Source organism: Microcaecilia unicolor, chromosome 2 (assembly GCF_901765095.1).
Source record: "Microcaecilia unicolor chromosome 2, aMicUni1.1, whole genome shotgun sequence".
NCBI classification, from domain to species: domain Eukaryota; kingdom Metazoa; phylum Chordata; class Amphibia; order Gymnophiona; family Siphonopidae; genus Microcaecilia; species Microcaecilia unicolor.
In genome coordinates, this window is record NC_044032.1 from 477,433,619 (window position 1) to 477,455,552 (window position 21,934).

At 49.6% G+C, this 21,934-nt stretch overlaps 1 protein-coding gene across 1 annotated transcript in view; it reads right to left on the reverse strand.

The window, feature by feature from the left end:
• Positions 1 to 21,934, reverse strand: part of KDM3A (lysine demethylase 3A) — a 334,933-nt gene that overhangs the window by 226,695 nt on the left and 86,304 nt on the right. The window contains 1 exon segment of the mRNA XM_030191048.1: positions 4,950 to 5,074. Coding sequence (XP_030046908.1) covers positions 4,950 to 5,074 — 125 coding nt within the window.

Sequence of the window (21,934 nt, forward strand, 5' to 3'; positions counted from 1 at the left end):
ATCTCTTGAAGACAGTGGCGTAGCCAAGGGTGGGCTTGGGTGGAGCACAGGCCCACCCACTTTGGGTTTCAGGCCCACCCAGTAGCAGCATACCTATGTTGTGGCTGGCAGGGATCCCCAAGCCCCACCAGCCGAAAACTCCCAACAAGTGTCCCTCCTGCATACCTTGTAAGTAGCAGAACTTCGCCAGCAGTGAGCAGTGACATACATGCTGCTCGCACCGGCCCCACACCCTTCCCTCTGATGTATTTCTGCCTAGGTGGAAACAGGAAGTTGCATCAGAGGGAAGGGTGTGGGGCCCAACATGAGCAGTGTGTATTAGTTGCTGCTCGCTGCTGGTGAAAAATCTGCTATTTAAAAGGTATACGGGAGAGGGGGGATGTTTGAGAGACCATATGGCATGCAGGCGAGAGAAGGAGAGACCAAATCACCTGTGGGACGGGGCAAGGTTCTTCTGCCCACCCATCTTGGGCCCAGGCCCACCCAAAATTGGGTGTCTGGCTACGCCCCTGCTTGAAGAGAGAGTGCTCCCGTTTCAGCCCAAGAGGAGGAAATCGCTCTTGTGGAATGTCCTTAAAGGCGTCAGGCGGAGGCTGGCCAGATAGCAGATATGCAGAAAGAATGGCTTCCTTAAGCCAACGGGCTATAGTGGCTTTAGATGCTGGAGACCCTCTGCGAGGACCTGACAATAATACAAAAAGGTGATCACAGGTCCTGAAAGCATTTGACATCTGCAGATACTGCAACAGAGCCCTGCGCACATCCAGAAGGTGCAACTGCCCAAAGGATTCCGGAAACTCTTCCCTAGTAAAGGAGGGCAGAAAAATAGGCTGGTTTAGGTGAAACGATGAAACCACCTTAGGCAGGAAGGAAGGCACAGTATGTACCGTTACTCCGGACTCCGAAAATTGCAGAAATGGGTCTCGACAGGACAGCGCCTGGAGTTCAGATCCCCGTCTTGCCGATGTGATGGCCACCAAGAAGACTGCCTTTAAAGTCATATCCTTCTCCAAAGCCCACCGCAGCGGCTCAAAGGGTGAACCCTGCAGAGCCTTCAATACCAGCCCCAGGTTGCAAGCCGGACAAGGTGCCCGCACAGGAGGACGGAACCGAAGCACCCCTCTAAGAAACCATGCAATGTCTGGATGCGCAGCTAAGAAGAGGCCAGCAACCTTCCCTCGAAAGCATGCCAATGCTGCCACTTGCACCCGCAGGGAATTATAGGCCAAGCCATTTTGTACACCATCCTGCAAAAAGTCAAGAATCGGCGAGACAGAAGCCCGCATAGGTGTGATCGCCTTTGGAACACACCAAGCCTCAAACTGGCGCCAAATCCGGGCATACGCAACGGAAGTGGACCGCTTGCGGGCTTGCAAGAGAGTGGAGATGACCTTGTTAGAATAGCCCTTGTCTCTCAATTGCGCCCTCTCAATAGCCATGCCGTAAGACCAAAGCGGCAGGGATCCTCCATGGTTACCAGGCCCTGCGTCAACAGGTTCGGTACCAGAGGCAAAGGAAGAGGAGCCTCCACCAGCATCCGCTCGAGGTCCGCATACCACGGCCACCTGGGCCATTCCGGGGTAATGAGGATCACCACTCCCTGGTGCAGCCGAATTCGTAGGAATACTCGCCCTATCAAGGGCCAAGGTAGGAACACATATAGGAGGACCAGAGGCCAGGGTTGAGCCAAGGCATCCAACCCCGCCAAGCGAGGATCTATCCATCTACTGTAAAAGCATGGGACTTTGGCATTTGTGCTTGACGCCATCAGATCCGCTACGGGCGTTCCCTATTTGGCACAGAGTTGAAGGAACACTCCGTCTGCCAACTCCCACTCCGCTGGGTCAATGTGGTGTCTGCTTAGATAATCGGCTTGCATGTTGCTCTGACCTGCACTATGAGTTGCTGACAGGAATTATAGATGCAGCTCGGCCCAGTGGCAAATCTGAGTGGCCTGCGCAGCCAGTGATCTGCACTGCGTTCCGCCTTGACGATTTATGTAGGCCACTGCCATCATATTGTCCGACAGCACTCTGACAGCCAATCCCTCCAAGGTCGATTGAAAGGCCAGCAATGCCTGGAAAATTGCTTTTAACTCCAAGTGATTGATTCTTCGAATGTCCACAGACCTGGGCATGCCTCTCCTGGCAATGACCTCCCCAGCCCTTCAGGCTGGCATCGGTTACCACCAGGCACAGTTGGGGAGCGCTAACGGCATTCCTCGCCGCAGCCTGCTGTCCGAGAGCCACCACTTCATGCTGAGTCGGGCCGCAGGGAGCCAACTGAGTCTGCACTGATAATCCTGCAAATTGGGAGACCAACGTTGCAGCAGGGAACACTGCAGCGGTCTCATGTGCGCTCTCGCCCAAGGCACCACTTCTAGGGTGGCAGTCATCGACCCCAAGAGCTGGACAATGTCCCAAGCTCGCGGGCGAGGCATCCTCAGGAGCAGACGGACCTGGGTCTGAAGCTTGCACCTCCTTTGCTCGGGTAAAAAAACCAACCCCGAGGCCATGTCGAACCAAACCCCCAAATACTCTAGAGATTGAGAGGGGGTCAGGTGACTTTTGGGTATATTGACGACCCAGCCCAGAGATGGCTGTTACATGACGACTCTCTTCTGCAGAGTCTGCTCTGATGAGCCAGTCGTCGAGGTACGGGTGAACTCGGATACCCTCTCGCCTGAGAAAGGCAGCTACTACCACCATTACCTTGGAAAAGGTTCGGGGAGCTGTGGCGAGGCCAAACTCCATCCGCGGTACCACCTCCACAAGGGGCTCCGCTCCATCCTTGGGCTGTTCCACTGCCTGTTGCAACCAAGCGAGGCAGGCTCGAGCAGCATAACAACTGCACACCGACGCCCGTAAGGCTAGGCCTGAAATTTCAAAGGACCGTTTCATTGCTGATTCCAGCCGTCGGTCCTACATGTCCTTCAGGGCGACCCCTCCCTCTATTGGGAGGGTAGTCTTCTTCGCCACAGCCGTGACTAGGGCATCTACTTTAGGCACGGCCAAGCGTGCCAAGTGCTCCTCACTAAGAGGGTATAAGTGCCCCATTGCCCTGGAAACTTTCAAAGGCCCCTCGGGGTCAGCCCATTGACCCGAAATAAGCTATTGGATGGAGTCATGCAAAGGAAAGACTCAAGCAGGCTTCTTAGTACTTGCCATCCTCGGATTACCAGAGGAGGCCTCGCAAAGCGCAGGATCTTCAATAGAGAGGGCCTACAAGGCGTCAGAAATAAGCGCTGGCAGCTCCTCGCGGTGGAAAATCCTAACCCCAGTGGCAATCCGGCACCTTCCTCTGGCTCCTCAGACCACGAAGGCCTACCAGACCCCTCAGAATCCCCACAGCCCGACCACCGGGGGGGGGGGGGAGGGGGTGCGACACTCTCTGAAGGGGAATTTACCCTTCTACGCTTGTCATGCGGCCAACTGTCTGGGGAAAGAACGCCTGACGGCAATCCCGGGCCGGCCTCCACCAGAGGGGAACCAGGTAGTAACGCAGAGTCAGACACCTGCGGCAGAGCCCTCTTTAACATGAACGCTTTATGTAAAAGCAACACAAACTCAGGGGAGAAAGGCTCACCCTGGTCTCCAGGCTCCAATCCGGGGTAAGCAGCTCCACTGGTAGCCTCCATCCGAGACTCCCCTCCGGCCTCAGACCCCCTCCGCTCCTGCGGGGGTCGGGCCATGCAGCGCATCCAAGATGGCACCCGCTGCCAGCTCCACCAAGCGGGAAGAGACATCGCTCGCCATGCTTGAGCCAGCCCTGACGTCTGAAGAGCACGATTTACAGAGCCCCGCTACTGATCTGCGCTTGCCATAACGTGAACAGCGCTTAACAACCTCCGCAGCCATCGCCAAAAACGGCAGAAAATTTCAAAACGGCGGATTTGCACCAAAAACGCCCCGATCGCGGGCCCACCCCGGAGGAGCTACAAGACGCTCTTACCTCACCCGACCGAGTCCCAAAGCTCCGGTCACGCTGCACAGACAGAAGATAGCCTCAGAATTGCAGAGCTAACAAGTGCGTCACGGCTTTTTTTTTTTTTTTAAACGCTGTGAGGAAAGTTAAAGGCATTCCGGAGGTCCAGAAGAGTGGGAAAGGCAGGGAAAGGACGAACCAATGTGCCTGCATCCACAAAGAAGAGAGTGGGAAAGGCAGAGACATGGCAAACCTATATGCCTGCATCCATATAGGGGGAAGGGTAAGGCAGGGAAAGGGCTAACCTATGTGCCTTTAAAGTGGAGCTGCAATAGCCACAACACCCCTGGCTACAACTGGCAAAAGCACAGGAGCCACCCCAGGCAGATTCTTGAAGGAACTGAATAAGCTGCGTCCAACCCTGCTGGGAGATAGAGAATACTGAGAGGCAGATAGAGCTAGCCGTCCAGGAGGCACTATGGTTTTCAGTGCTCTCTATCTCCCCCTGCTGATAGGTGGATACAACCCATTCCTAACGGATTCATCTGCTGCTGATGACAAGGAAAGCTCTGTTTTGAGCTTCTTCGAAGCTCCAGACCAGGCAAAGTGGCGCCACGTTACCCACTTGTGAGAATAAATAGGCCTGCTTGTCCTCGGAGAAACAGAATTCCCCTAGGAGTTATCAATATTTTTACTTATTATATGTAATTGCTTTTGTTTTTATCTTGTGCACGTCCTTAATGCAGCTTTCATGAAGGGCAATTTATTATACCTGTATGAGTTTCAATTTAAAAGCTTGCTTGACATCAGTGGTACTAGTATACTATTACTATTCACAAATTTATATTTTGTATAAAACTGTAGTCTTTACCTTCCCCAACTCAGCCTAACAAGGCAGTTTGTTCTATGTAATCAGAATGCCTTGTCAATTCTACTTTTTGTTATATTGTGAGTCACATTGAACTTGAACCTATTTGAGATAAGTAAATAACTAAGTAAATAAATTAAATAATATGAATATTTACCTGCTCACAATCAATTTCTAAAGTCCTTGTATTTGGATTTCCATTAATAACTGTTGCTGCAAACCACTGAATTGAGGGATCCAAGCTGTAAATTCTTACTTTTGAGCCAATTAAACTCCTGTCACCTTAAAAACAACAACAAAAAAAGTGTCATTAAAAAGGATAATGTTGAACAGCTTCCACTGATACAAACAGAAGAGCAAAATCTACAATGGGGCATTTATCTTACACATGAAATCATATGTTGTCTCAATTTTAAATTCCTTTTGGCAGAAAAGCTGAATGTAAAATTACATCTTACCTGATAATTTTCTTTCCTCTAGTCATACCAGTCCAGACCAATGGGTTATGTCCATCCACCAGCAGAAGAAGACAAATAAAACAAATAGTTCCAAGAATGATCTCAATGGATTCAAATTGTGGAATATTTGTGTAGAGACTATCTACATCAAAAGTCACTAAAAGCATATCACTGCTAAGAGTCATGGTGTTAAGTGTATAATCATATCAGCTGAATCTCTAGTGTATGAAGGAACCTCAAACAAAAAGGATGCAAAATCTTATAAAAAAAAATTGAAAGTGGTTCCAACAGAGAACCACAAGCAGACACAATAGGTCTACCTGGAGGTCTAGACAGGGATTTATGTATTTTAGGGAGAGTATATATTGTTGGGAGAACTGGTTCTTCAATTAACAAAAAATCAGCTTCCTTCTATGTTATATATTGTGCTTCTTTACCTAATAATACCAACAAACAAATTTCTTTCTTAATACTAGATGTAGAGTCTTTCTTAAGTTCTTTATAAAAATCTTTCTCTTCTTTTGTCATATTATAGAAGATCCTCCCGTTATCTTGTTTTTCAAGTGCCATTATATCATTGAGGACAACAGTTTCATATGTTTGTATCAAATGATGTGTGTTACTAGTACCAACGAAGAAATTTCTTCTTAATACTAGATGTAGGGTCCTTCTTAAGTACTTTATAAAAGGTTTCATCATTTAATTGTCTATAAATCTCTTGACTATAATCATCTCTATTCATCACAACTACAGCTCCACCTTTATCTGCTGACTTAATGATATTATTATTAGGATTTATTTACCGCCTTTTTGAAGGAATTCACTCAAGGCAGTGTACATCATTCTGCAATACTTTAACTGCACCTTTCTCTTCTTTTCATATGTTTGTATCAAATGATGTATGTTACTAGTAACTAGCTGATATGATTATACACTTAACACCATGACTCCCAGCAGTGATATGCTCTTAGTGACTTTTGATGTACATAGTCTCTACACAAATATTCCACAATTTGAATCCATTGAGAACATTAAAGGAATATTGGCGAATAGATGATTCCATTGTAGAATTCCCACAGAATTGATCATAGATTTATTTTTTATTTTTGTTACATTTGTACCCCGCACTTTCCCACTCATGGCAGGCTCAATGCGGCTTACATATTGTATACAGGTACTTATTTGTACCTGGGGCAATGGAGGGTTAAGTGACTTGCCCAGAGTCACACGTTGCTGCCTGTGCCCAAAGTGGGAATTGAACTCAGTTCCTCAGGATCAAAGTCCACCACCCTAACCACTAGGCCACTCCTCCACTATCGCACTTACTAAAAACTTATTTTGCCTTTGATGGTAAATTTTATCAACAAGTGAAAAGGAACCGATATGAGTGCCACATTCACACCCTCTATAGCTAATTTATATGTAGGCGATTTTGAGAAGAAACACCTCTCATAAAATATGTATACGGATAATATATCAAAAAATCAGTGATTCTGCTTAGAGCAATATTTAAAAGAACTTATAGAAAAATGCTCTAAATAATTATAAATATGCACCTTGTGTATAACAAAAGGTTACTTCTTAAGGAATATTAAATAAAGGCCTCAAAAGCCAAGGGTACCAACTCAGTGGACACACCTATAATGGCTTTCATCATAGGGCAACCACCACCTCCAAAAAACCTGCACAGTGAAACCACTGAACCAGTCTGCAGTAAAAAAAAAAAAAAAAGGGGTGGTATAGTAACAAATCAATTGTTAATAGACACAGGTGATATCTATTAAAGTAACATCTTGTATATATTATCGGAAGAATGATATCAAAACGAGAAGAGAGAAAAGAGATACTATTGAGGGAAAAACTTACGGAACAAAATCAAAACTATCAAAAAATGAAGTACTTAGCTTCAATCAAAAGGAAAATTAAGTTCGCAACCTTAAGACACCTCTAGTACACATATGGTGACGGGGAGATTTTCAAAAGATCCCACACATAGTAACATTCAATCTCTCACGATCAATCTCTCTTTATATCTCTCAACAGTCTCTGTTAATCTCTCTCGACAGTCATAGAATTCTCACTGTTTCGTTGCTTCATCAGGAGAGGATATGCAAAAAATAAACAAACATCTTCCTCACTGTGTGCACTCTTCATAATACTAGATGTAGGGTCTTTCTTAAGTACTTTATAAAATGTTTTATCATTTAATTGTCTATAAATCTCTTGAATATAACGAGTTAAAGCACGCTCAGTTTCCACCGTGGTTCGACGCACACATGCCTCACACTCCGCCGATGCTGCTCGCCAGCTCCCACACCGGGAGCAGTGCTTTGCAACCTCTGAAGGCACTGACATGCTGCAGACCACCAAAAACAGTCCCTCTCCCTCCGAACTACCGTTCTAGAGAGGAGACCTCCAAAAGCACAGAAAAACACTCAGCTTACCTCGAGGCTGGTTTTTTTTTTTTTTTTTCCTAAAGAGGCAAGAGAGACAGCCAGCTAGATTCTAGCAACAGACACCAGCAATCGATGAGGGAGGGGGCGTTGGGGGCGAGAGAGGGAAGGACCTGGCACCACCAGGTGTGCACCCCGAATGCCCAGTTCAGACCTCAACCCCAGTCCAAGCTCAACCAGATCCTCAAGAGTACTAGGAGCCAGATCAATCCAGAGCTGCACAGCTATGACCTTCCACCTGCTAGATACAGAAAATACTGAGGTATTGTTGGCTGCACATGACCACATATAGCAAACCTCTAGCGTTCACTCTCTCTCCACCTGCAGGTAGAGGGACATAACCCACAAGTCTGGATTGATCTGTGGGACACTATGGAATAATGCTGTATCAGTGCAGAGTCTGTTCTGGGTCTGTAAAAGCCTAGTCCTCTTAACAGGAGAGTGCACACCATCTCCACTGATAGGACCTTTAAAACTAGCCATAACTGTGGTATTCAGATAGTGATTGCAATGCACAAATTATTAACAATTTGTAAGTCAAAGTGGTCTCCCAGCCGAGCCCCACCCCCCAAAGCTCCCAACTATACATCTCGGAGAAGGGCAAAGACAAGGCCAAAATATTGGCCCAGAGACAACCAGGACCATAAGATGAATTGGAACAGAGTACAAGGAGACAGACAACATTCCACCATCGCACCATATACACCACACTCATCACTAGTCATCTCCATCTCCACTCCCCCATACATTTCTGCAACCTAGAACCCACAACCCCCCAAACACCTGTAAAGCGAAAGCTACATACCTGTAGAAGGTATTCTCCGAGGACAGCAGGCTGATTGTTCTCACTGATGGGTGACGTCGACAGCAGCCCCAGAACCGGAATTCTCCCTAGCAACAAAGAGTTTGCTAGCCTTGCGCTCCCGTGCGCATCGCGCATGCGTGACCGTCTTCCCGCCCGAACGTGAGCGTGCTCCTCAGTCCAGTAAAAAGCAAAGAAAGGGAAGACACAACTCCTAAGGGGAGGCAGGCGGGATTGTGAGAACAATCAGCCTGCTGTCCTCGGAGAATACCTTCTACAGGTATGTAGCTTTTGCTTTCTCTGAGGACAAGCAGGCTACTTGTTCTCACTGATGGGGTATCCCTAGCCCCAGGCTCACTCAAAACAACAAACATTAGACAATTGGGCCTCGCAACGGCGAGGACATAACTGAGATTGACCTAACTTATCCAACTAACTGAGATTGCAGCCTGGAACAGAACAAAAATGGGCCTAGGGGGGAGGAGTTGGATTCTAAATCCCAAACAGATTCTGCAGCACAGACTGCCCAAACCGACTGTCACGTCGGGTATCCTCCTGAAGGCAGTAATGAGATGTGAATGTGTGGACAAATGACCACGTCGCAGCTTTGCAAATTAATAGTGGCAGACTTCAAGTGGGCCACTGATGCAGCAATGGCTCGAACATTATGAGCCGTGACATGACCCTCAAGAGTCAGCCCAGCCTGGGCATAAATGAAGGAAATGCAATCTGCTAGCCACTTGGATATGATGCGTTTCCCTACAGCCACTCCCCTCTTGTTGGGATCAAAACAAACAAACATTTGGGCGGACTGTCTGTGGGGCTGTCCGCTCCAGATAGAAGGCCAATGCTCTCTTGCAGTCCAATGTATGCAGTTGACGTTCAGCAGGGCGTGTATGAGGACGGGGAAAGAATGTTGGCAAGACAATTGACTGGTTCAGATGGAACTCAGACACCACCTTTCGGCAAGAACTTAGGGTGAGTGCGGAGGACTACTCTGTTATGATGAAATTTGGTATAAGGAGCATGAGCTACCAAGGCTTGAAGCTCACTGACCTTACGAGCTGAAGTTACTGCCACTAAGAAAATAACCTTCCAGGTCAAGTACTTCAGATGGCAAGAGTTCAGTGGCTCGAAAAGGAGGTTTCATCAGCTGGGTGAGAATGACAGGCGACCCTCAGGGGGAGGAATGCTGGCTTCGGCCTAACCCCTGGTAAGCCTTTCCTCAGCTGAGAGGTGCCCAGCTCTACCACCGGCTGCCTTTCAGGTGATGTGGAGGACTTGCAGCTCATCTGCATATCCTTACAGCCTTCTCCGGGGTGACACCCAGGTCCACTCCGATCCACTCAGGGCCTCCGCTCACGCGCGGGGCATTTTTCTCAATACATCTAATCTTCCTCCCAGTTGCTAAAGTACCTCAGTCGTTTATGGCCCTTATTCACATTCTCTTCCAAGCCCTGTCCCTTCCTAATCTTTTCCCTCACCCCCTACCTCTCTCCGCTACAGGAACTCACTGCCCATCCATCGACTTCATCACCTCACCTTCTCTCCTACCTCTTCCTCCCTCTTGGCTTTTAATCTCCGTCTCTTCTTCCCTCCATTTTTCCTTCCCCATTCCACCTAAATACCTCTCACCTTCGACGCCTTCGTGGCCACACCTCTCCTACTCTCCTCCGCTCTCTTTTTACTCCTTCTCTTACTCTCTGCCCGGTGACATCATCCCCAATCCGGGCCCTCCTCACCACCTATTATCCCAACTCTACAGATCTCACCGCGACCTCTCTAACCTCATCTCTAATCCTCTACTCCCCTCCTCTTCTCTGCCCTTCTCTTGCGCCCTATGGAATGCCCGCTCTATCTGTAACAAACTCCCCTATATCCAGGACCTCTTTATCTCACGTCACCTCCATCTGCTCGCCATAACAGAAACCTGGCTCTGCCCTGATGACTCTGCTTCAGTCGCAGCCCTCTGCCATGGCGGTTATCTTTTTTCACATACTCCGCGCCCTGCTGGTCGCGGGAGCGGTTTTGGACTACTTCTCTCTCCCTCTTCCAGATTTCAACCCCACCTCAATCTCACTATTTCTCCTCCTTTGAAGTCCACTCTATCCGCCTTTTCTCTCCTCTGCCTCTTCGAATAGCGGTCATATATCGTCCCCCTGATAAGTCTCTTTCATCCTTTCTCAGTGACTTTGATGCCTGGCTTGCCTTCTTCCATGATCCTTCCTCCCCCTCTCTCATCCTTGGTGACTTTAATATTCCTGCTAATGATCCTTCCAACTCTTATATTTCCAAGTTACTCGCTTTAACATCCTCCTTTAATCTCCAACTATGCTCCACCTCCCCCACTCATCAAAATGGTCACTGTCTTGATCTCATCTTCTCCTCCAACTGTTCACCCTCTAGTTTCCTTGCCTCTGATCTTCCCCTCTCTGATCACCATCTTATAACTTTCATACTTAAATCTCCTCCCTGCCAGTCCCGTCCTATCTTATCTAATTTATCTAGGAATCTTCACAATATTGACCCTTCATCTCTATCCTCCCATGTTTCAAACCTCCTCTCTACTGTGGCACCATCCACGTCTGTCAACGAGGCTGTTTCTTCTTACAACAATACTCTATCCTCTGCCTTAGACACTCTTGCACCTTTGATGACCCGCCCTATAAGGCGTACAAAACCCCAACCTTGGATGACTTCTAATATCCGCTACCTACGTTCCTGTACCCGCTCCGCCGAACGCCTCTGGCGAAAATCTCGGGCCCTTGCTGATTTCTTACACTTTAAGTTCATGCTGACCTCCTTCCAATCTGCTCTTTTACGCGCCAAACAGGATTATTATATCCAACTGACCAACTCTCTTGGCTCTAACCCTTGACTTCTCTTCACCACATTGAACTCTTTCCTCAAGGTGCCCCTCCCACAACTCCCCCTTCATTATCTCCTCAAACCCTTGCTGAATTCTTTCATGACAAGGTTCAAAAGATAAACCTTGAATTCTCTACCACACTACCTCTCCCTCCACTACTCCATTCCCCTCTCTCTCCTTCTCCTCCTTTCCTGAAGTTACTATAGAGGAAACTACACTTCTCCATTCTTCCTCAAAGTGTAACACCTGTTCCTCTGATCCCATTCCCACCCACCTTCTTAATGCCATCTCACCTGCTCTTATTCCTTTTATCTGTCACATTCTCAACCTCTCACTTTCCACTGCAACTGTTCCTACTGCCTTTAAACATGCTGTGGTCACCTTTCCTTAAGAAGCCTTCACTCGACCCTACTTGTCCCTCTAATTACCGACCCATCTCCCTCCTCCCTTTTCTCTCCAAATTACTTGAGCGTGCTGTTCACCATCGCTGCCTTGATTTTCTCTCCTCATATGCTATTCTTGACCCACTACAATCTGGTTTTCGCCCTCTCCACTCAACCAAAACTGCGCTTACTAAAGTCTCCAATGACCTATTACTGGCTAAATCCAGAGGTCTCTATTCCATCCTCATTCATCTTGATCTTTCCGCTGCTTTTGACACTGTCGATCACAGCATACGCCTCGATACCCTGTCCTCACTTGGATTCCAGGGCTCTGTCCTTTCCTGGTTCTCTTCCTACTTCTCCCTCCGCACCTTCAGTGTTCACTCTGGTGGCTCCTCTTCTACTTCTATCCCTCTGCCTGTCGGCGTACCTCAGGGTTCTGTTCTTGGTCCCCTCCTCTATTCTATCTACACTTTTTCCCTTGGTTCATTAATCTCATCCCATGGCTTTTCCTACCATCTCTATGCTGATGACTCCCAAATCTACCTTTCTACCCCTGATATCTCACCTTGCATCCAAACCAAAGTTTCAGTGTGCTTGTCTGACATTGCTGTCTGGATGTCTCAACGCCACCTGAAATTAAACATGACCAAAACCGAGCTTCTCATTTTTCTCCCCAAACCCACCTCCCCACTACCCCCGTTTTCTATTTCTGTTGATGGCTCTCTCAGTCTCCCTGTCTCCTCAGCTCGAAACCTTGGGGTCATCTTTGACTCTTCTCTCTCCTTCTCTGCTCATATCCAGCAGATCGCCAAGACCTGTCGTTTCTTTCTTTACAACATCCGTAAAATCTGCCCCTTTCTTTCTGAGCACTCTACCAAAACCCTCATCCACACCCTTGTCACCTCTCGTTTAGACTACTGCAATCTGCTTCTTGCTGGCCTCCCACTTAGTCACCTCTCCCCTCTCCAATCGGTTCAAAACTCTGCTGCCCGTCTCATCTTCCGCCAGGGTCGCTTTACTCATAGTACCCCTCTCCTCAAGTCGCTTCACTGGCTTCCTATCCGTTTTCGCATCCTGTTCAAACTTCTTCTACTAACCTATAAATGTACTCACTCTGCTGCTCCCCAGTATCTCTCCACACTCGTCCTTCCCTACACCCCTTCCCGTGCACTCTGCTCCATGGATAAATCCTTCTTATCTGTTCCCTTCTCCACTACTGCCAACTCCAGACTTCGCGCCTTCTGTCTCACTGCACCCTACGCCTGGAATAAACTTCCTGAGCCCCTACATCGTGCCCCATCCTTGGCCACCTTTAAATCTAGACTGAAAGCCCACCTCTTTAACATTGCTTTTGACTCGTAACCACTCGCCTCCACCTACCCTCCTCTCCTCCTTCCTGTACACATTAATTGATTTCATTTGCTTACTTTATTTTATTAGATTGTAAGCTCTCTGAGCAGGGACTGTCTTTCTACTGTTTGTGCAGCACTGCGTATGCCTTGTAGCGCTATAGAAATGCTAAATAGTAGTAGTACTAGTAGTAGTAGTACTGTAGGAGGTTTGATGGGGGGCTTTGACAAAAGCAAACCTCTCATGAAGCAAACAACTAAAGGCTGTCCTGAGATGGGCTTTCCTTCCACACGGTAATGGTAAGCACTAATTGCACTAAGATGAACCCTTACAGAGTTGGTCTTGAGACCAGACTCAGACAAGTGTAGAAGGTACTCAAGCAGGGTCTGTGTAGGACAAGAACGAGGATCTAGGGTCTTGCTGTCACACCAAACGGTAAACCTCCTCCATAAAAAGAAGTAACTCTTTTTAGTGGAATCTTTTCTGGAAGCAAGTAAGACTCGGAAGACACCCTCTGAAAGACCCAAGGAGGCAAAGTCTATGCTCTCAACATCCAGGCTGTGAGGGCCAAGGACTGGAGGTTGGGATGCAGAAGCGCCCCCTCGTTCTGAGTGATGAGGGTTGAAAAACACTCCAATCTCCACGGTTCTTCGGAGGACAGCTCCAGAAGAAGAGGGAACCAAATCTGACGGGGCCAGAACGGCGCAATCAAAATCATGGTTCCGCAATCTTGCTTGAGTTTCAGTAAAGTCTTCCTCACCAAAGGTATGGGAGGATACGAATACAGGAGGCCCTCCCCCAATGAAGGAGGAAGGCATCCGACGCTAGTCTGCCGTGGGCCTGAAGCCTAGAACAGAATTGAGGGACCTTGTCATTGATCTGAGTGGCAAAAAGATCTACCAAGGGGGTGTCCCACGCTTGTAAGATCTTGCGTACTACTACCGAGTTGAGAGACCACTCGTGAGGTTGCATTATCCTGCTCAACCTGTCGGCCAGACTGTTGTTTACGCCTGCCTGATACTTGGCCTGAAAAAACATGCCATTCCGGCGAGCCCAAAGCCACATTCTGACAGCTTCCTGACACAGAGGGCGAGATCCGGTGCCCCCCTGCTTGTTGATGTAATACATGGCAACCTGGTTGTCTGTCTGAATTTGGATAATTTGATAGGACAGCCGATTCCGGAAAGCCTTTAGAACGTTCCAGACTGCTCATAACTCCAGAAGATTGATCTGAAATCATCTTTCCTGGAGGGACCAATATCCTTGGGTGTGAAGCCCATCGACATGAGCTCCCCACCCCAGGAGAGATGCATCCGTAGTCAGCACTTTTTGCGGCTGAGGAATTTGAAAAGGACGTCCCAGGGTCAAATTGGATTGAGTTGTCCACCAATGTAGGGATTCGAGAAACTCGTGGACAGGTGGATGACGTCCTCTAGATTCCCGGCAGCTTAGTATCACTGGGAAGCTAGGGTCCATTGAGCTGATCTCATGTGAAGACGGGCCATGGGAGTCACATGAACTGTGGAGGCCATGTGGCCGAGCAATCTCAACATCTGCCGAGCTGTGATCTGCTGAGACGCCCGCACCTGAGAGACGAGAGCCAGGAGATTGACGGCTCTCGTCTCGGGAAGGTAGGCACAAGATGAGAGTCCAGCAGAGCTCCTATGAATTCTAGTTTCTGTACTGGAAGAAGGTGGGACTTTGGATAATTTATCACAAACCCTAATAGCTGCAGGAGTTGAATAGTCATCCGCACTGACTGTAGGGCTCCTGCTTCTGAGGTGTTCTTCACCAGCCAATTGTCGAGATAGGGGAACACGTGCACTCCCAGTCTGCGTAAAGCCGCCGCTACGACAGCCAGGCATTTTGTGAATACTCTGGGTTCAGAGGCGAGACCAAAGGGTAGCACACAGTACTGAAAATGCCGTGTTCCCAGACGGAATCAAAGATACCGTCTGTGAGCTGGCAGTATCGGAATGCGAGTATAAGCATCCTTTAAGTCCAGAGAGCATAACCAATCGTTTTCCTGAATCATGAGAAGAAGGGTGCCCAGGGAAAGCATCCTGAACTTTTCTCGGACCAGGTATTTGTTCAAGGCCCTTAGGTCTAGGATGGGACGCATCCCCCCTGTTTTCTTTTCCAGAAGGAAGTACCTGGAACAGAATCCCAGCCCTTCTTGCCCCGGTGGCACAGGCTCGATCACATTGGTGCTGAGAAGGGCAGAGTGTTCCTCTGCAAGTACCTGCTTGTGTTGGAAGCTGATGGACTGAGCTCCCGGTGAGCAATTTGGAGGTTTTGAGATCAAATTGAGGGCGTATCCTAGCCGAACTATTTGCAGAACCCACTGGTCGGAGGTTATGAGAGGCCACCTTTGGTGAAAACATTTTAACCTCCCTCCGACCGGCAGAACATCCGGCACGGACACTTTGATGTCGGCTATGCTCAACTGGAGCCAGTCAAAAGCCCGTCCCTTGCTTTTGCTGGGGAGCTGCAGAGGACTGCTGAGGCGTACGCTGTTGACGAGAACGAGTGCGCTGGGGTTTAGCCTGAGCCGGCAGTCGGGAAGGTGGATTGTACCTGCGCTTATTAAAAGCGTAGGGAACGGTTCAAAAGTAAGGGTTTTCCCGGATTTATCCAGGGAAACCCAAAAGAGAAGAAACTTATTTCTTTTACAGCATCCTAGGGTAGTAGCTTTAGGAGCAAATTTTCAATTGAAATTTCCTTGTGTTTGTAGGATACTGTATCAAACAAAGCAATACCAATTTTTTGAACCTAAGCAGCTAGAGGATTTTTTTATTAAGCAAAGAGAGTGTAATTGTGAAAATGTAATCCTGATTGTAACACTGTATAGTAGCTTGGATTAAGTCTACAGAGCATGGTGCAGTCTTTGGTTTAACAATTAGAGAATAGGCTTTGTTATATTAGTTTATAATTTAATTTTTTCTTGGATCAATTCCTAAATTGTGGTCAATAAGAGGTTTTTTTTTTCTATTTCTCTTCGTATTATTGTTTTCCTATGATGATGTTGCATATTTCGTGTATTTTACTCAAGATTTATTGAATATTGTAACTATTAAAATTTGAAAATATATTTTAAAATGAAAAGCGTAGGGAGCATTCCTCTTTCCTCCCAAAAATCATCTACCAGTTGAGGTAGATGCTGAAGGCGCCCGGTGGGAGAGCTTGTCGAAAGCAGTATCCCGCTGGTGGAGCTGTTCTACCACCTGTTCGACCTTAATCGCCAAAAATATTATCCCCCTGGCAAGGTGCATCCGCAACTCACTTCTGGACTCTACTGTCTAGGTCAGTGGCACGCAGCCATGAGAGCCTGCGCATCACTACACCCTGAGCAGCGGCCCTGGATGCAACATCAAAAGTATCGTAAGCACCATTGGACAGGAATTTACGACACGCCTTCAGCTGCCTGACCACCTCCTGAAACGGCTTGGCTTGCTCAGAAGGGAGCTTGTCCACCAAGTCCGCCAACTGTCGCACATTATTCCGCATGTGAATACTCGTATAGAGCTGGTAAGACTGAATTTTGGACACGAGCATAGCAGAATGGTAGGCCTTCCGCCCAAAACAATCCATAGTTCTAGACTCACGCCCAGGGGGCACCGAGGCGTAATCCCTAGAACTCTTGGCCTTCTTAAGGGCCAAATCCACCACCCCAGAGTCATGAAGCAATTGGGTCTTCAATAACTCTGGGTCCCCGTGGATTCGGTACTGGGACTCAATTTTCTTGGGAATGCGGGGAGCAGTTAATGGCTTCACCCAGTTCGTCAACAATGTCTGCCTAAGGACATTATGAAGAGGAACTGTGGTAACATAGTAACATAGTAGATGACGGCAGAAAAAGACCTTCCCGCTCAGTTGAATGACAAGCAAAGGAATGAGTAAACGCAACTCCAAAGGGGAGGAGGGAGGGTAGGTGAGAACAATCAGCCTGCTGTCCTCGGAGAACACCTGCTACAGGTATGTATCATTCGCTTTCTCCGAGGACAAGCAGGCTGCTTGTTCTCACGACTGGGGTATCCCTAGCTCTCAGGCTCACTCAAAACAAGAACCCAGGTCAATTGAACCTTGTAACGGCGAGGGTATAACAGAAATTGACCTACGAAGAACAACTAACTTAGAGTGCAGCCTGAACAGAATAAATCGGGTCCTGGAGGGTGGAGTTGGATTAAAACCCCAAACAGATTTCTGCAGCACCGACTGCCTGAACCGACTGTCGCGTCGGGTATCCTGCTGGAGGCAGTAATGTGATGTGAATGTGTGGACAGATGACCACGTCGCAGCCTTGCAAATCTCTTCAATAGTGGCTGACTTCAAGTGGGCCACTGACGCTGCCATGGCTCTAACACTATGAGCCGTGCCATGACCCTTAAGAGTCAGCCCAGCCCGGGCGTAAGTGAAGGAAATGCAATCTGCTATCCAATTGGAGATGGTGCGTTTCCCGACAGCGACCCCTTTCCTATTGGGGTCGAAAGAAATAAACAATTGGGCGGACTGTCTGTGGGGCTGTGTCCGCTCCAGATAGAAGGCCAACGCTCGCTTGCAGTCCAATGTGTGCAACTGACGTTCAGCAGGGCAGGTATGTGGTCTGGGAAAGAATGTTGGCAAGACAATTGACTGGTTAAGATGGAACTCCGACACCACCTTTGGCAGGAACTTAGGGTGAGTGCGGAGTACTACCCTGTTATGATAAAATTTGGTATAAGGAGCATGAGCTACCAGGGCTTGAAGCTCACTGACTCTACGAGCTGAAGTAACTGCCACCAAGAAAATGACCTTCCAGGTCAAGTACTTCAGATGGCAGGAATTCAGTGGCTCAAAAGGAGGTTTCATCAGCTGGGTGAGGACGACGTTGAGATCCCATGACACTGCAGGAGGCTTGACAGGGGGCCTTGACAAAAGCAAGCCTCTCATGAATCGAACGACTAAAGGCTCTCCAGAGATGGCTTTACCCTCTACACGATGATGGTAAGCACTAATCACACTAAGGTGATTTCTTACTGAGTTGGTCTTGAGGCCAGACTCTGATAAGTGCAGAAGGTATTCAAGCAGGTTCTGTGCAGGACAAGAGCGAGGTTCTAGGGCCTTGCTCTCACACCAAACGACAAACCTCCTCCACTTAAAAAAGTAACTCTTTTTAGTGGAATCCTTTCTAGAGGCAAGCAAGACGCGGGAGACACCCTCAGACAGACCCAACGAAGCAAAGTCTACGCCCTCAACAACCAGGCCGTGAGAGCCAGAGACTGAAGGTTGGGGTGCAGAAGCGCTCCGTCGTTCTGCAAAATGAGAGTCGGAAAACACTCCAATCTCCACGGTTCTTCGGAGGACAACTCCAGAAGTAGAGGGAACCAGATCTGACGGGGCCAAAAAGGCGCTATCAGAATCATGGTGCCGTGGTCTTGCTTGAGCTTCAGCAAGGTCTTCCCCACCAAAGGTATTGGAGGATAAGCATACAGGAGGCCGGTCCCCCAATGGAGGAAAAAGGCATCCGACACCAGTCTGCCGTGTGCCTGTAGTCTGGAACAGAACAGAGGCAGCTTGTGGTTGGTCTGAGAGGCGAAAAGGTCCACCGAGGGAGTGCCCCACTCTCGGAAGATCTTGCGTACCACTCTGGAATGGAGCGACCACTCGTGCGGTTGCATGACTCTGCTCAGTCTGTCGGCCAGACTGTTGTTTACGCCTGCCAGGTATGTGGCTTGGAGAAGCATGCCGAAATGGCAAGCCCAACGCCACATCCCAACGGCTTCCTGACACAAGGGGCGAGATCCGGTGCCCCCCTGCTTGTTGATGTAATACATTGCAACCTGATTGTCTGTCCGAATTTGGATGATTTGGTAGAACAGCCTATCTCTGAAGGCCTTCAGCGCGTTCCAGACCGCTCGGAGCTCCAGGAGGTTGATCTGAAAATCTTGTTCCTGGAGGGACCACAGTCCCTGGGTGTGGAGTCCATCGACATGAGCTCCCCACCCCAGGCGAGATGCATCCGTCAGCACTTTCGTGAGCTGCGGAATTTGGAATGGACGTCCCAGGGTCAAACTGGTCCGAATGGTCCACCAGTGCAGCGAATTGCGGCAACTGATGGACAGGCGGATGACATCTTCTAGATTCCCGGTAGCTTGACACCACTGGGAAGCTAGGGTCCATTGAGCAGGTCTCATGTGAAGGCGAACCATGGGAGTCACATGAACCGTGGAGGCCATATGACCAAGGAGTCTCAACATCTGCCAAGCTGTGACCTGCTGAGACGCTCTGGTCTGAGAGGCAAGGGATAGCAGGTTCTGTGCCCTTGCTTCGGGAAGAAAGGCCTGAGCCATCTGAGAATTCAGCAGCGCTCCTATGAATTCCAGAGATTGGACTGGCTTGAGATGGGACTTCGGGTAATTTAGCACAAACCCCAGCAGCTCCAGAAGGTGGATAGTGCACTGCATGGACCGAAGAGCTCCTGCCTCCGAGGTGCTCTTGACTAGCCAATCGTCGAGATACGGGAACACGTGCACTCCCAGCTTGCGTAGATACGCCTCAACCACCACGAGACACTTCGTGAACACCGGTGGTGCACAGGCGAGCCCAAAGGGCAGCACACAATACTGAAAGTGCCGTGTCCCCAGACGGAACCGGAGATACTGTCTGTGAGCTGGCAGTATCGGGATGTGAGTGTAAGCGTCCTTTAAATCCAGGGAACATAGCCAATAGTCTTTCTGAATCATTGGTAGAAGGGTGCCCAAGGAAAGCATCCTGAACTTCTCTTTGACCAGGTATTTGTTCAGGCCTCTCAGGTCTAGGATGGGGCGCATCCCCCCTGTTTTCTTTTCCACAAGGAAGTACCTGGAATAAAATCCCTGCCCTTCCTGCCCGGGTGGCACGGGCTCGACCGCATAGGCGCCGAGAAGGGCGGAGAGTTCCTCTGCAAGTACCTGCCTGTGATGGGAGATGAAGGATTGGGCTCCCGGTGGGCAATTTGGTGGAGTGGAGGCCAAATTCAGGGTGTATCCGCACCGCACTATTTGGAGAACCCACTGGTCGGAGGTTATCAGAGGCCACATTTGGTGAAAAACTTTCAACCTCCCTCCGACCGGCAGGTCGTCCGGTACGGACACTTTGATGGCGGCTATGTTCCCATGGATCCAGTCAAAAGCCCGTCCCCGGCTTTTGCTGTGGAGGCGCAGGGGGCTCCTTAGGCGCACGCTGTTGACGGGAACGAGCGCGCTGGGACTGTCCCTGTGCCTGAGGAGGCCTTCGGGCCGGATGGGTGTACCTACGCTTGCTGTAGGCTTAGGGAGCCTGCCGGGCCCAGGAAAAACGTCCACTTGCAGAGGTGGATGCTGAAGGCGCCCGGTGGGAGAGCTTCTCAAGAGCGGTTTCCCGCTGGTGCAGTTGGTCCACTAACTGCTCGACCTTTTCACCGAAAATCTTATCCTTCCGGCAAGGGACATCCGCCAGTCGCTGCTGGGTGCAGTTGTCCAGGTCAGAGGCACGCAGCCAGGAGAGTCTGCGCATCACTATACCTTGGGCCGCAGCTCGAGATGCCACATCACAGGTGTCATAGATACCCCTGGACAGGAACTTTCTGCACGCCTTCAGCTGCCTGACCACCTCCTGAAAAGGCCTGGACTGCTCCGGAGGGAGCTTATTGACCAGGTCCGCCAGTTGCCTCACATTGTTCCGCATGTGAATGCTCGTGTAGAGCTGGTATGACTGGATGCGGGTCACGAGCATGGAAGATTGGTAGGCCTTCCTCCCAAATGAGTCCAGAGTGCGAGACTCCCGCCCCGGGGGCGCCGAGGCGGTATCCCTCGAACTCCGTGCTCTCTTGAGAGCAGAGTCCACGACCGCCGAGTCATGAGGCAATTGAGGCTGCATCAACTCTGGGTCAGAGTGGATCCTGTATTGGGACTCCGCTTTCTTGGGGATGGTGGGGTTAGATAATGGCTTCAGCCAGTTCCAAAGCAGTGTCTCTTTGAGGACATTGTGCAACGGCACCGTGGAAGACTCTCTAGGTGGTGATGGATAGATGAGGACCTCGAGCATCTCAGCCCTCGGCTCATCCACGGTGACCACGGGAAAGGGAATGCAAATAGACATATCCCTGACTAAGGAGGCAAATGAGAGGCTCTCAGGGGGCGAGAGCTTCCTCTCCGGTGAAGGAGTGGAGTCAGAGGGAAGGCCCACAGACTCCTCTGAGAAGAAATATCTGGGGTCCTCCTCCTCCCCCGAGGCCTCTTCCTCGGTGTCGGACTTGAGCTCTTGCAGCTCAGACCTCAACCGGGCCCGTCTCGACTGCGAGGAACCACGTCCTCGGTGATGGCGTCGAGCGGTGGACTCCCGAACCGGCGGGGATGAAGCTCCCTCCATCGACGTCGATGGGGACTCCACCTACGTGGTGGTCGACACCGGTGCCGCATCAGCCCTTCCAGAATCCCCAGAAGGATGGCTCGGAGGCACTCGTCCAGGCCCGCTGTCGGGAAAGGCAGGGCGGCTGGTGTGGGTGTCGGTGCCGGAAGCTGCTCGGATCCAGGAGACGGTACCGAAGCACCCGCAGACTGGCGGAGCGACACCTCTTCAACCGAGGGGGAAAGCTCCTCTCGGCACTGCCGCTTCCTTGGCGTCGAGTCCTCCCTCGAGGTGCCGGAGCTGGCAGTTCCGTGCGCCGTGGGCGACCGATGACGGTGCATCTTGGCTTTCTTTCGGTGCCTGTCATCGGCGCTCGGCGGCAGGGATGAAGAGGAGGTAGAACCCCCCCCCCCCCCCCCTGGCCTCGAGGAATCGGATCCGACAGGGTTCAGTCCCGATGGCCCTGGGTACAGGGAGT